The following is a 12,937-nucleotide window of genomic DNA, read 5'->3' as shown; positions in this document are numbered from 1 at the left end:
AGACAAGTATAAGTCATATAACATGTTATAAACACAGCTATTAATGCATTATAATCACAGTTTGTGATGCATAATAAACATGGCTATGATGAATTATGGAGTTTTATAAATATGTATAGCCATGTTTATAATGCCTCATGAATGCATTATAATGTGTTATGAGTATGTTTATAGAGTCTTATAGAGATGACATTCATAGAAAGTGTTACCCAAAGTTTTCGTAAAACCTTAAATTGAGTGAAACAGAAAATTCATTATTTATTTTGTTTCCCTTTTAAAAAAAAGTGAAGAAGAAATTAGGGTAACACTTTCTTTGAATGTCATCGCGATAAGACTCTATAAACATACTTATAACACATTATAATGCATTCATAAAGCATTATAAACATGGCTATACATATTTATGAAAATGTATAATTCATTATAGCCATGTTTGTTATGCATCATGAACTGGGATTATAATGCATTAATAGCTGTGTTTAGAACATGTTATACGTCAATACCAAGAAACTAAATAAAGTCCCTGCTTGCAGACTTTATCATGACTAAAAAAGCTTCCAACTTATAAACACCCTCAATAATCCTATACATATATTTTTAACCACTCATAAAGTATTATGTCGTGAATATAATATTAAATATAGTCAATTATAATGTATTATAACTTTTTGGTATTTGTGCGCTCTAAGTAAAGTGCCAGATTTTCATTGTAGGACTAGATTATTAATGATAGAGATATACTATTTTAACATGTATATCATAAGCATAGCTTATAATGTATTATGATCACAGGTCGTAATGCTTAACAAACAAGGCTATAATGGGTCATGCTTTTTTATAAACATGTATAGCCATGTTTAAAATGCCTTATGAATGCATTATAATATGTTATGAATGTGGTTATAGCGTCCAATAAAGATGACATTCATAGAAAGTGTTACCGAAATTAGAAATTGGTATTCATCCACTTATCTCATTTCCTAGATTTTGTCATTAAGCCAAAACATCACTTTGTGTTTAACATATCTATATAATACATGAGTTTCTGTTCATCCAGTCCATTAAATGAACTAATACATTTTTAGTTTCTTTCTTTAGTTTGAGTAGAAAGTTGATAGGCTTGTAGCTGTTGTTACCAATTGGTAAATTTCTTAAATTGAACTAAACAGCCAACAAATGAACCAGTATAATCCTCACAACACTAAAATATCAATGTTTTAGCCACATTATGATCAATAAAACCTTAAAACAGACTATTATTTTGGCCTTACAGCGTACTGGCCAAACCCCTGTTTAAAGTTCTCCGGTGTCTGTTGGGCGGTTAATGTAAAAGGCAGCTGGAAAAAGAGTTTTGGAGGCCTTGGGAAAGTACTGTAGCCGAGGAGGCGGACGGATGAGAGCCATTAATGTACATTCCATCAAACAAACTCATACATGCTCTGAGGAGGTTCAATGGAAATCACAGTTGCAGACATGAGACTGAGGAGTGCAGAGGAGTGAACACGGTAAATATAGACATAGAGAAGCAGGTTTACAGAATACAGAAGCAGGTTTCTGAATGCAGTTCCAATGCAACCAACATTTGGAATTGAACCCCAGCCCTCCACATGGTAGCTCACTGGCAAGTGGTGGTGTAATCCACTGCACCACACCAACCACTATCAATTTTTGGATTTTATTATTCTATATATATTTTTTTTTCCACAATTTACACAGCCAATTACCCAATCCAAAATCTCTTTAGAACTCTCCTATCACTATTGATGCCCCAACACCAGGAGGGTGAAGACTAACACATGCCTCCTCCGATACATGTGAAGTCAGACTCCGCCTCTTTTTAATCACAGCACGCTCTCAACTCGGTTCTGATACCTCAGCTCACAGATGCCTTGTGCCGATCGACATCACCCTTTGGAGTGATGAGGTGAAAGAGAACCATCTATCCATCTATCAGAGAGAGCAAGGCCAATTTCGCTCTCTCAGAGCTCTGGTAGCTGATGGCAAGCTACATGAACAGGATTCGAACCAACGATCTCTTGATCATAGTGGAAGCGCATAGCCTGCTGAACTACTCGGAGCCCCTAATTGTCAGATTTTATAATGGATCAAGGAGGTGGTCACCCAGCTAACAGAGAACATATATACAGTATGTGGGTGTACACAGGTGTGTTCAATATTCAGGTGATTGGCTTCCAGGAGGTGCTGTGTGCAGTGGCATGTGGTGATTGTGAGAGGAAGTGATTTCAGTGTGTGGTGCTTTCTGGGTATCGTAGTCCAGAGACTGAAGACTGGCTAAGTGTGGGAGAGGCGGGAACACTTTTGTCTAGTCGAGTATTGAAGGAACCAATCGGATCAGGTCATCTGCTGGTGTTGATCCACTGTGTTCTATTTATATCAAGTCTAAAGTCAGTTTTTGACTTTGTTTTCACACAAAATCTTACAGCACTTCATGCTTCTTCCCTCTGCTTCTGACAAGTTTTATGGAGATGCGGATTTCATTTTCCAGCAGGACTTGGCACGCTGCCCACACTACCAAAAGTACCAATTGGTCTTACTGTATATAATATTCTAATTTTCGGAGACACTGATTTTTAGGGTTTTTAATCATGAATTCCACTGTAAAACTGTAACACTGAATCAGATGCCACTGTGGAACTACATGATCCAGAATGCTCCACTGCTACATGACTTTGTACAAGGTCAAGTGTTGCCTATTGCAGCTCCACTCTCCTCCAGCACTGCAGCTCCACCCGCTATAGAGCTGCTGTATGGCTGTATGGTCACGGGTGAGAAATGCATGCGGTGCTATGGGAGGAAATCTCTCAGTCCCCCAAGCCCTTAAACAGACATTTACAGTGTGCCAACACACACTCGTAAAGGTAAATATGTTCATACATAAAACATGTTGCCCAGTCAGCCAGCCCTTCCTCCTCCTCCTCCTCCTCCTCCTCCTTCTTCTCTTCCTCCTCCTCCTCCTTCTCGCTCGGCTGGGTTGAGTTAGAGTGCACTGTAGGGACTTTATGTCATCCATACAGTCAGGAGTCCAAAACTGTAAAAAACTGAGTCAAAAAGGCTCAATCTCAGAGTATTAGGAAGATTTTAGATAAGTCACCAACCATTCGTCTTATTTTTCATGATATCTTCACATAAACCATCAATAAAAATACATCCTAACAAAAAAAACATATATATAAAGAACCAGTCAAGCTTTGGACACTCTCTAAATTAAGTGTTTTTTATTATTTTAAAGGGTTCTGCATTGTAGATTAATACTATGAAGAAACATCCAAAATATAAAGAAAAAATATATATATAAAATATTACAGCTATGAAAAATATAAGAGACCGCTTAAAAATTGTGAGTTTCTTTGATTTTACCAAATTGAAAACCTCTGGAATATAATCAAGAGGAAGATGGATGCTCACAAGCCATCAAACCAAACTGAACTGCTTGAATTTTTGCACCAGGAGTAAAGCAGCATAAAGTTACTTAAAAGCAGTGTGTAAGACTGGTGGAGGAGAACATGGCAAGATGCATGAAAACTGTGATTAAAAACTTAAACTTTATGAGTATGATTATACTCTATTATTATATTTTTTTCTGTGTGATCTGGGTGTAGCTAAATGGACGTGTTAGGCAGACAAATTAGGGTTAATTTAGAAAAACATATTTTATCCGCTTTTCTTTAAGAGACAGAAAACATGGTATCTGATTGATATTGGTGTTGGCAGATACTCAAGGTTGCAGTATCAGTATCAGACATTAATAAAATGCTATCGTGAGACCACTAATTATTAATGTGAATGGCTTATAAAATTTCCTTTTTTTCGAGGAGACTGCAGTGTATAAATCGAGTAGCTACTCCCATTGAAGTCATTAATGCTGAGAATTATTATCCCATATGAATTGGTTCACATGGAAAACTAATCCAATCCCAACCCAATGTTCTCTGTTAGCTGGGATGTTGACTTATCGTTGCAACCTCATTTCCACCTCATTGCATCCTCATTTCATCCAATCAGCAGTCTTTCTGAAGTTTGCTTGAGGTCATGTGTGTTTTTGTTGTTTTAAGGGGGTGTTTTATTTTTTTTTTTTGGCGGGTTTGTTTAGTGCTGCTGTGAGGACACGCCCCCTCTATTCTGCCAGTGTGAAGTCTCAGTAGACAGACGCCTGACCCGCAGCTGACCCCCCCCCCCCCCACACACACACACACAAACGCACAAAGCCACACGAGGCAGTCCCAGAGCGTCTGCCGCTCTTAATGACTGCGTGGGGAGTTGGGCTAAATGCCTTAATGACTAAAGGATGAGACCCAGTGTCACATATGGAAGCTTTGATGTCAGTGGAGAGGCTCGTTTGATGGAAATAACAATTGAGAGAAAGTTTCCATAACACTTACTCATAATTAAAACACATTATAATGCATTTATAAAGCATTATAAACATGGCTATACATATAGATACGTTTATGCATTATGAATTGTGATCATCAGCTGTGCTGATGTTATATGTCCCACAATACCAAGAACCTCAATATATTATATTAAAATAGCTTATATTCATTTATAAGGTATTATAACATGTCTTTGTACACTCTAAGACGTAAAAGTGACGTAAAGATATCCGTCATTGGAATGAATTGATTATGACAGATATATGATATTTTAATCCAAAGGTGTTACATACAGTATTTCAAGCACAGCTTATGATGCATTATAATCACACTTCATAATGCATTATTAATATGGCTGTACATATTTAAAAAAATATGCAAAATGTGTAAAAACTTTAAAAATATGTCAAAAATATTTAAAAAAAATGTATGACAATGTAGATATGTTTATTATATTCATTATGAATTGTGATCACAGTGCATCATCAGGTGTTATGTGTCCCATAATATTAAGTACCTCAATATATTATATAGTAATAGCTCATATTGATTTATAATGTATAACAATGTCATTGTACACTATAAGTAAAGGAAGTAAACGAAAATATGTCCAAATTAAAAGCACAGTTTATGATTACGTTGCATTATAATGACAATTCATAAAGCATTATCTACATGGCTATAAATATTTATACCAATATGTAAAATATGTAGAAATATGTAAAAAAAAAATATATATATATATAAGACTGTATAAATATGCTTATTATGCATTATGAATTGTGTTCATAATGCATCATCAGCTGTGTTCATAAGACGTTATATCTCCCATAATACGAAGAACCTCAATATATTATATAATAATAGCTAATATTAACAATGTCCATTATAGGATAATATTATAATGCCAGATATACACTATGAGACTTTAATTCAAATGTGTAACATATTACAAACAGAGCTTATGATGCATTATAATCACAATTCATTCAACATGACTATAATATGAATGTATTATACAATGTATTTTACATTTTTAGGATGGTATATAGATGTATAACCATATTGATGTTTATAATGATGTTTAAAATGCCTTATGAATGCATTATAATGTGTTATGAGTATGTTTAATAGACATGTTCTGTGTTTAATAAAACTCAAAGTGATATTAATAGAGATGTGTTGCTGTTCTAATGGTTCTGTTGGTGTTTTGTTTTGTTTTTTTACACTAGTTCTACTTTTTTGGGGGTATATTTTATTCTGTTTATATTTATTGTTGTCTTCTTCCTCTTTCTCAGATCCGTGTGGATGGTCCCCCTCACGGAGGAGTGCAGTATGAGACGGTGTCGGTGATTAAAGATGGCAGCCCCATCCTCAGAGACATGGCCTTCTCCCTGGACCGCAACTACCTCTATGTGATGTCTGAGAGACAGGTCAGTTCAGATTTAGTATTATGGTATAGAGCTGGGGTGTCTAAACTACGTCCCACGGGCCAAAGAGTCTTAAAGCAGAGAGAGTGCGCATTTCTAGCGCAGAAAAACATGCCAAAGAGTATAAAAGCGGAGAGAGTGCGCATTTCTAGCGCAAAAAAAACGCGCCAAAGAGTCTTAAAGCGGAGAGAGTGCGCGTTTCTAGCGCAAAAAAACGGGCTAAAGAGTCTAAAAGCGGAGAGGGTGCGCATTTCTAGCGCAGAAAAACGGGCCAAAGAGTCTAAATGAGGAGAGAGTGCGCATTTCTAGCACAAAAAACGTGCCAAAGAGTCTTAAAGCAGAGAGAGTGCTCGTTTCTAGCGCAAAAAACGGGCCAAAGAGTCTAAAAGCAGAGAGAGTGCGCAGTTGTAGCACAGAAAAACGGGCCAAAGAGTCTAAAAGCGGAGAGAGTGCGCGTTTCTAGCTCAGAAAAACAGGCCAAAGAGTCTTAAAGCGGAGAGGGTGTGCATTTCTAGCGCAGAAATAACGTGCCAAAGAGTCTTAAAGCGGAGAAAGTGCGCATTTCTAGCGCAAAAAAACGGGGGCCAAAGAGTCTTAAAGCGGAGAGGGTGCGCGTTTCTAGCCAAAAAACGTGCCAAAGAGTCTAAATGCGGAGAGAGTGCGCGTTTCTAGCGCAGAAAAACAGGCCAAAGAGTCTAAAAGCGGAGTGAGTGCGCAGTCCTAGCGTAAAAAAAACGGTCAAAGAGTCTAAACGCAGAGAGAGAGTGTGCGTTTCTAGCGCATCACATCACATATCTTTTCTTTTAGTCTCTTCTCTTTTATCCATTTCTTTCAACTCTTCTCCTTAATCTACTCTTACCTTCTTCCCCATCTTCTTTTACTTCACATCTTCATTACTCCCTTATCGTTCTCCTCTCATCTATTTCTCCTCCTCCTTTTTACCTCTCCTCCTCTTTTTTCTCATCTACATACTTTTCTTCTAGTCTTTCCTTTTCTTCCCTTCCCTCTTCTCTCCTCTTCTTCTCCCTCTTCTCTCCTTTATTTCTTGTCATTATCTTTCACGTTGTTCCTTATTCTGTCCTCATTTCTTCACTTTTCTTTCATTATCTCATCTCCTGTTCTCTTTTCTTACCTCTTCTCCTTCATCTCCCTCTCTGACTCTTGTTTCTCCTATTCTTCACCCTCTTCTCTTCTTTATTTCTTCTCTCTTCTACTCTCCACAATTTCCCTCCCATCACCTGATTTGTCCATCCCTGTCCTCTCTTCTCTTTCATTCCCTCACCTCCTCTTCGTTCTTCTTCTCTTTTCTTCTTCGTCTCCCTTTCTTATTCTCATCCACTTCTCTCCTAGTCTTTCCTCACCTTATCTTCCATCTTATTCCCCCGTCTCCTTCCTCCTTTTTCCTCTTCTTGCCCTTTTTTCCTTCATCTACCTTTCTTATTCTCATCCACTTCTCTCCTCTAGTCTTTCCTCACCTTATCTTCCATCTTATCCCGCCGTCTCCTCCTTCATTTTTTCTTCATTCCCTGTCATCCTTCCTTATATTATCCCTTCTACACTTGTCTCTTCTTTTCTCCATGTCTTTCGACTCTTTTCCTTCGTCTACTATTTTTCATTCCCACTTTCTCATCTGCTTTTCTTTATTTATTTCCTGTCCTCTTCTCTATTCTCTTCTCTCTTTTATCCATTCCTTTCCACGTTCCACTTTCATTGCCTCTCCTGTCCTCCACACTTCTTTTCCTTCTTAGCTTTCATCCTCGCTTGTCCTCTCCTCTCCTTCGTTCCCTTCCCTTCCCTCTCTCTGTCTCTCTCTCTCTCTCTCTCTCTCTCTCTCTCTCTCTTTCACCACATGATGGTGGATATGATGTGAAATGAAATGTCCACCAGTGACAGAGGGAAATGTATGTCAGGAGAGTGACCGTGTCAGCGAGGACCGGAGAAAGAGAGATGGAGTGAGGGAGTGAGGGAAGGAGATGGAGGGGAAGAGAGGGAGATGAAGGTCACCTCTGGGCGGCCGTAATGAAGTGAACGGGAAAGAAGTGGCAGCTAGGCATCAGAGCTGTCATATTAACAAGCGGCGGCGTCGGGGGAGCGGAAAAAAAAGAGCCACGGCACTAAAAAAGCTGCGCGTCACAGTCGAGTGATAGATGACTGGCCTGCTTCCTTATGCCGGTGGTCTTTTTTTAGCCCGCGTCTTAGACGGCCGGCGCCCCGCTGGAGTTCCAGCGTGGACCTGAGGGTCGAAGCGACGTCAGGAGGGTGACAGCGAGATAATGAGAGCGAGGGAGCAAGAGAGAGAGATACAGAGAGAGAGAGGAGTGTTCAAAAGCATTGCTGTTTATATTAAAGATCATCACACTAAAACTACTGCACTCAGGTATTGTCAGATACACATTAGTAGGGTTGCATCTGTTCAGTGTAACCCATCTGTTGCTGTGCCCAATTTGCACCTGTGCAACTTCAGCTCCAACACGCCACCAACATGTGATGATGTGATTTGCATATTTAAATATAAACAAGGAAAATTAGCAGCGAAACACTGGCAAACCCATTTGTTACTTTTTTTTTGTTTTCAATTTTTTGTTTCCCAATTTCTCACCAATTACCCAACCCACTCATTAGGACTAATAACGCCCCAACACACTCATTAGGAGTGTGAACGCTAGCACATGCCTCCTCCGATACATGTGAAGTCAGACTCCGCCTTATTTCCAGATGCTGCTGATGCAGCATTGCCGAGTAGCATCACAGTGCACTCGGAGGAAAGTGCAGCAAATCGGTTCTGATACATCAGCTCACAGATGCAGCCGTGTGCTGATCAGCATCACCCTTTGGAGTTATGTGGGGAGAGAGCGACATCTACTGTACCCACCCAGAGAGAGCAAGGCCAATTGTGCTCTCTCTGGGCTACATAAACAGGATTCGAACCGGCAATCTCCTGATCATAGTGGCAGAACTTTAGACTGCTGGGCAACTTGAAGCCCATTTGTTACATTTTAAGCTTAAAGGTACATGAACGGTATGATTGGGTACCTTGTAAATAGATAGATAGATAGATAGATAGATAGATAGATAGATAGATAGATAGATAGATAGATAGATAGATAGATAGATAGATAGATAGATAGATAGATAGACTACATTGTGCAAACTTTACAAGTGTAAAGTTTGGTAGAGGGGGGATTATGTGTAAAGTTTGGGAAGGAGTTTAACTGGTCCTGACCTCAATCTAATAGAACACCTTTGGGATGAATTAGAGTGGAGATCTTGAACCAGGCCTTCTCGTTCTTCTGTAAGAATGGTCAGAAATTCCCATAAACACAATCCTAAACCTTGTGGAAAGCCTTCCTAGAAGAGTTGAAGCTATTGTAGCTATAATGGATGAACCGACATCATATTAAACCCAGTTGGTTAAGAAAAGGATGTCACTGAAGGTCATACATACAGTGCAATAAGTGCTTGTGCAGATGAATGAATACTTTTGGCAGTATACTAGAGGTTGTAGCTTTTATAAAACAAGTAAAATTCACTTGAGGGACCGTATGAAAAAAAACAGACTGAATGAAAAATGAAAAATTCTTTTAAACTTTCTTTAAATCACTGTACTAAAAATAGTGTGTGATTTAAGGGACTGCGCAAATCAAACCTCAAACATGGTGCTGAACATGTGCAACAAGCGTATGACACAGCGTAGACCACAGACACAGACGCCCTGGAGGCCAGATGTGACTCTTGACTAGAGTTCACTGTGAGTTGAGAGTGTGTGTGAGCAAGAGAGAGAGAGAGAGAGAGAGAAAAAGAGAGAGAGAAGCTACTGACTCAACAAAAAAAAAAAAAAAAGAGGAACTCTTTTTACTCTTTACTGCCCACTGCCTCACCCCTGCCTCGGCCAGACCTTGAGACAAAGATTTAACAACCAATGAGATAAAAGGGGAAAGAGAGAGTCACACCGCAAACACTGATGCACACACACACACACACACACACACTAGTGCACTCCACCCAATTTCCACACAATCCTTAGATCCGCACCACAGAGCTAAGCAGTCCTCCGGGGCTGATTTTACCTCGGATCGCAGACAATTGATCTGGCTTCTTGTGCATTATAACAGACGAATCCCATCATAAAAGAGCCATCAGCGCTTCCCTATCCTCGCATCACCCCCTGCTTCCGGAGCTTCAGCTGATTAATTCAGCATCGCACTGTTAAAAACACAAACTGACAAGCATAACGCTCCGCACGCTCAATACAGCCACTCTGGCCTCGTTCACGTCTCAGAGCGCAGCCCGCGTGAGCGATGGGGAAGAATTCTATTGAGATATCAGCGTTATTAAAACACGGCTCAGACATAATAACAAGGATCGTCACTGTCTATTATATATAGAAGCACTTTGTAGATAGGTCTGTATACTATATACTTTATAATTATAGACGGTAGTTTTGTATCCGTTTCTTTGGTACTTTATCATTATTATCCTTGACCCTTTTCACCTCGTTTTTTTTTTTTTGTTCTTTTGTAGTATTTGGGTGGTGGGATCATTCATTCTCAGTTATTATAGTACTGGCATGGTGGTGGTGTGTTTAGTAGTACAAGTTAGTAGTGTTGAGCCGTGTGTGTGTATGTATGTGTCTGTACGAATGGCTCAGGCACAGCAGTGCTGCTGGAGTTTTTAAACATCTTATAGTCTACAAAGTAAATAAAGTATTCTGATTTCTGATCACTCATGACTCCTCTCAAAATTTACTTTATTAGTTGCATTCAGCAGTTGCCGACATGACAAGCTGTTTTGGAATACTCACTTTATTGGAAGCTTTTTTTCTTTCCTTTTTTTTCCATTTTCTCCAAGTTTAACTAGGCCAATTGAACCACCCATTCAGCTGCTACTCAGCTGTATATTCCCCATCACTAGTGATGCCACAACTGCCGCAGCTCACAGATGCCTTGTGCTGGTCCACATCAACTTTTGGAGTGATGAGGGGAAAAGAGCGCCATCTACTGTACCCAACCAGAGAGCAAGACCAATTGTGCTCTCTCAGGGCTCTGGTAGCAGATGGCAAGCTGCATGAAAGGGATTTGAACCAGCGATCTCCCAATCATAATGGCAGCGTTTTAGACCTCTGGATCACTCTGAGCCCCTGAAAGCACTTTTTTAAAGCACATAACTAAGTTAAGCTAAGTAAAGCTAAGCTAAATATACAAAACTGTAGTAAAAAAAAAAATTAAATGAGTGTTGGATGTTAATCTACTCCAGCACTAAGGCTGGAACATTAATTAGCATTAGCGGCTAACCGCTAAAGCAGTGCTATCTGGAGTTAGAAGCAGGCTGCAGGCTGATAATACTTCCCTCTGAATGGGGAAATAGCAGGTTAGCGGCTAATGCTAAAGTGAAACTCCTGAATAACACTGCAATCTGGCGAAGTGGCTTTACTGCTCCTTAGAACCAGACTGGTAAATTTCATACATGAGACGCACCTGATGCTTTTTGGGAAAATTAAATCATTTTAAGTACGTCTTATAGTGAGAAAAATACAATAATATATCAGGGTAGCTCTAGGTGTAGAGCCCCAGGGCATGGAGGATGCCGGCTAACACCGGGTTTCTATGGCGCCAGCGAGGAGGCAGCCTCTGCAGTTACACTCCACACTTCGTGGAGTAACGGGATTAGCATCCGGCTCTGTGCACCCTCCGCCTGCACATACTCCACCTTCAGAGAAGTGCGTGGTGACGGAGGCACAGAGCACAGCCTGGCTCTTTCTCCAGAGCCATGTAAAGCAGCCAAAACGGCTTCTGTAAGGCATGTCGGGGCTTCTCCTGTGCTGCCTGTAGATATAGAGACCCAGAAATAGTTGCAGTGGAGGAGTGGTGTTAAGTGGAACCTTATTGAGATCTGCTGTTTTGTGTGCATGAGGCAAAAGAACCAAAATAGACATACATAGACCAATATAGACCAATATAAACCAATATAGACCAAAATAGGCCAATATAGACCAAAATAGACCAATATAAACCAATATAGACCAAACTAGATCAATATAGACCAAAATAGGCCAAAATCAACCAATATAGACCAATATAAACCAATATAGACCACAATAGAACAAAATAGACAAATATAGACCAAAATAACTCAAGATAGACCAATATAGAGCAAAATAGTCCAACATAGAACAAAATAGACCAATATAGACCAATAGAGACCAACATAAACGAATGTAGAACAATATAGACCAAAATAGACAAATATAGACAAAAATAGACGAATATAGAGCTAAATTGTGCAAAATAGAACAGAATAGACCAATGTAGACCAATATAGACAAATATAAACCAAAATAGACCATTATAGACCAGTTTAGACCAAAATAGCATGCATAGCTATGCATTTATATGACGCTCTGAGCTGTTACAAATACAGCTGCAGGGGAATTTAGATATCTTTTGTGCTGAAAACTGAGAAATAAAGCAATAAACCAGTTACAGAAAGTTACTGTGAAAGAAACTTTGAAGGAGCGTTTATTATTGCTTATAGAGTTTTCGACTGTGGATTATAAGTGACATACCAGAGTGCAAAAGAGGACAAATTGTTGGTGCACGTCTTGCTGGCGCATCTGTGACCAAGACAGCAAGTCTTTGTGATGTATCAAGAGCCACGGTATCCAGGGTAATGTCAGCATACCACCAAGAAGGACCAACCACATCCAACAGGATTAACTGTGGACACTGTAAGAGGAAGCTGTTTGAAAGGGACGTTCGGGTGCTAACCCGGATTGTATCCAATTAAAAACATAAAACCACGGCTGCTCAAATCACGGCAGAATTCAATGTGCACCTCAACTCTCCACCAAGTTTCCACCAGAACTGTCCTTTGGGACAAGGAATTATTGTGGTCTAAAACCAGGTGTTTCAGTTTCACTGTCCAACCCCTGTTGATGTATTACACGCAGATTTTGTTTGTGATCAAGGTTTAATCCTTAAATTACTTGAGGAATCGTTTCACCCTTGAGTTGCATCGTTAAATATTTGAAGTTCATCCAAAGTTAAAAGGCACATTTCATTCAAAATTAAAAAAGAAAAAGCAGATTCAAATAACTTCAACTTAATACTTATTAAG

General features: G+C 39.4%; 1 protein-coding gene across 1 annotated transcript in view; it reads left to right on the top strand.

The window, feature by feature from the left end:
• Positions 1 to 12,937, top strand: part of plxna2 (plexin A2) — a 410,426-nt gene that overhangs the window by 180,548 nt on the left and 216,941 nt on the right. The window contains exon 4 of the mRNA XM_049486476.1: positions 5,693 to 5,827. Within this exon, the coding sequence (XP_049342433.1) occupies positions 5,693 to 5,827 (135 nt within the window). The remainder of the gene's footprint in view (positions 1 to 5,692; positions 5,828 to 12,937) is intronic.

The sequence above is a fragment of the Astyanax mexicanus genome, chromosome 13 (assembly GCF_023375975.1).
Source record: "Astyanax mexicanus isolate ESR-SI-001 chromosome 13, AstMex3_surface, whole genome shotgun sequence".
Classification (NCBI taxonomy): domain Eukaryota; kingdom Metazoa; phylum Chordata; class Actinopteri; order Characiformes; family Acestrorhamphidae; genus Astyanax; species Astyanax mexicanus.
Note: the sequence above shows the minus strand (reverse complement) of the source record. Positions and strands in the feature narration are given on the sequence as shown.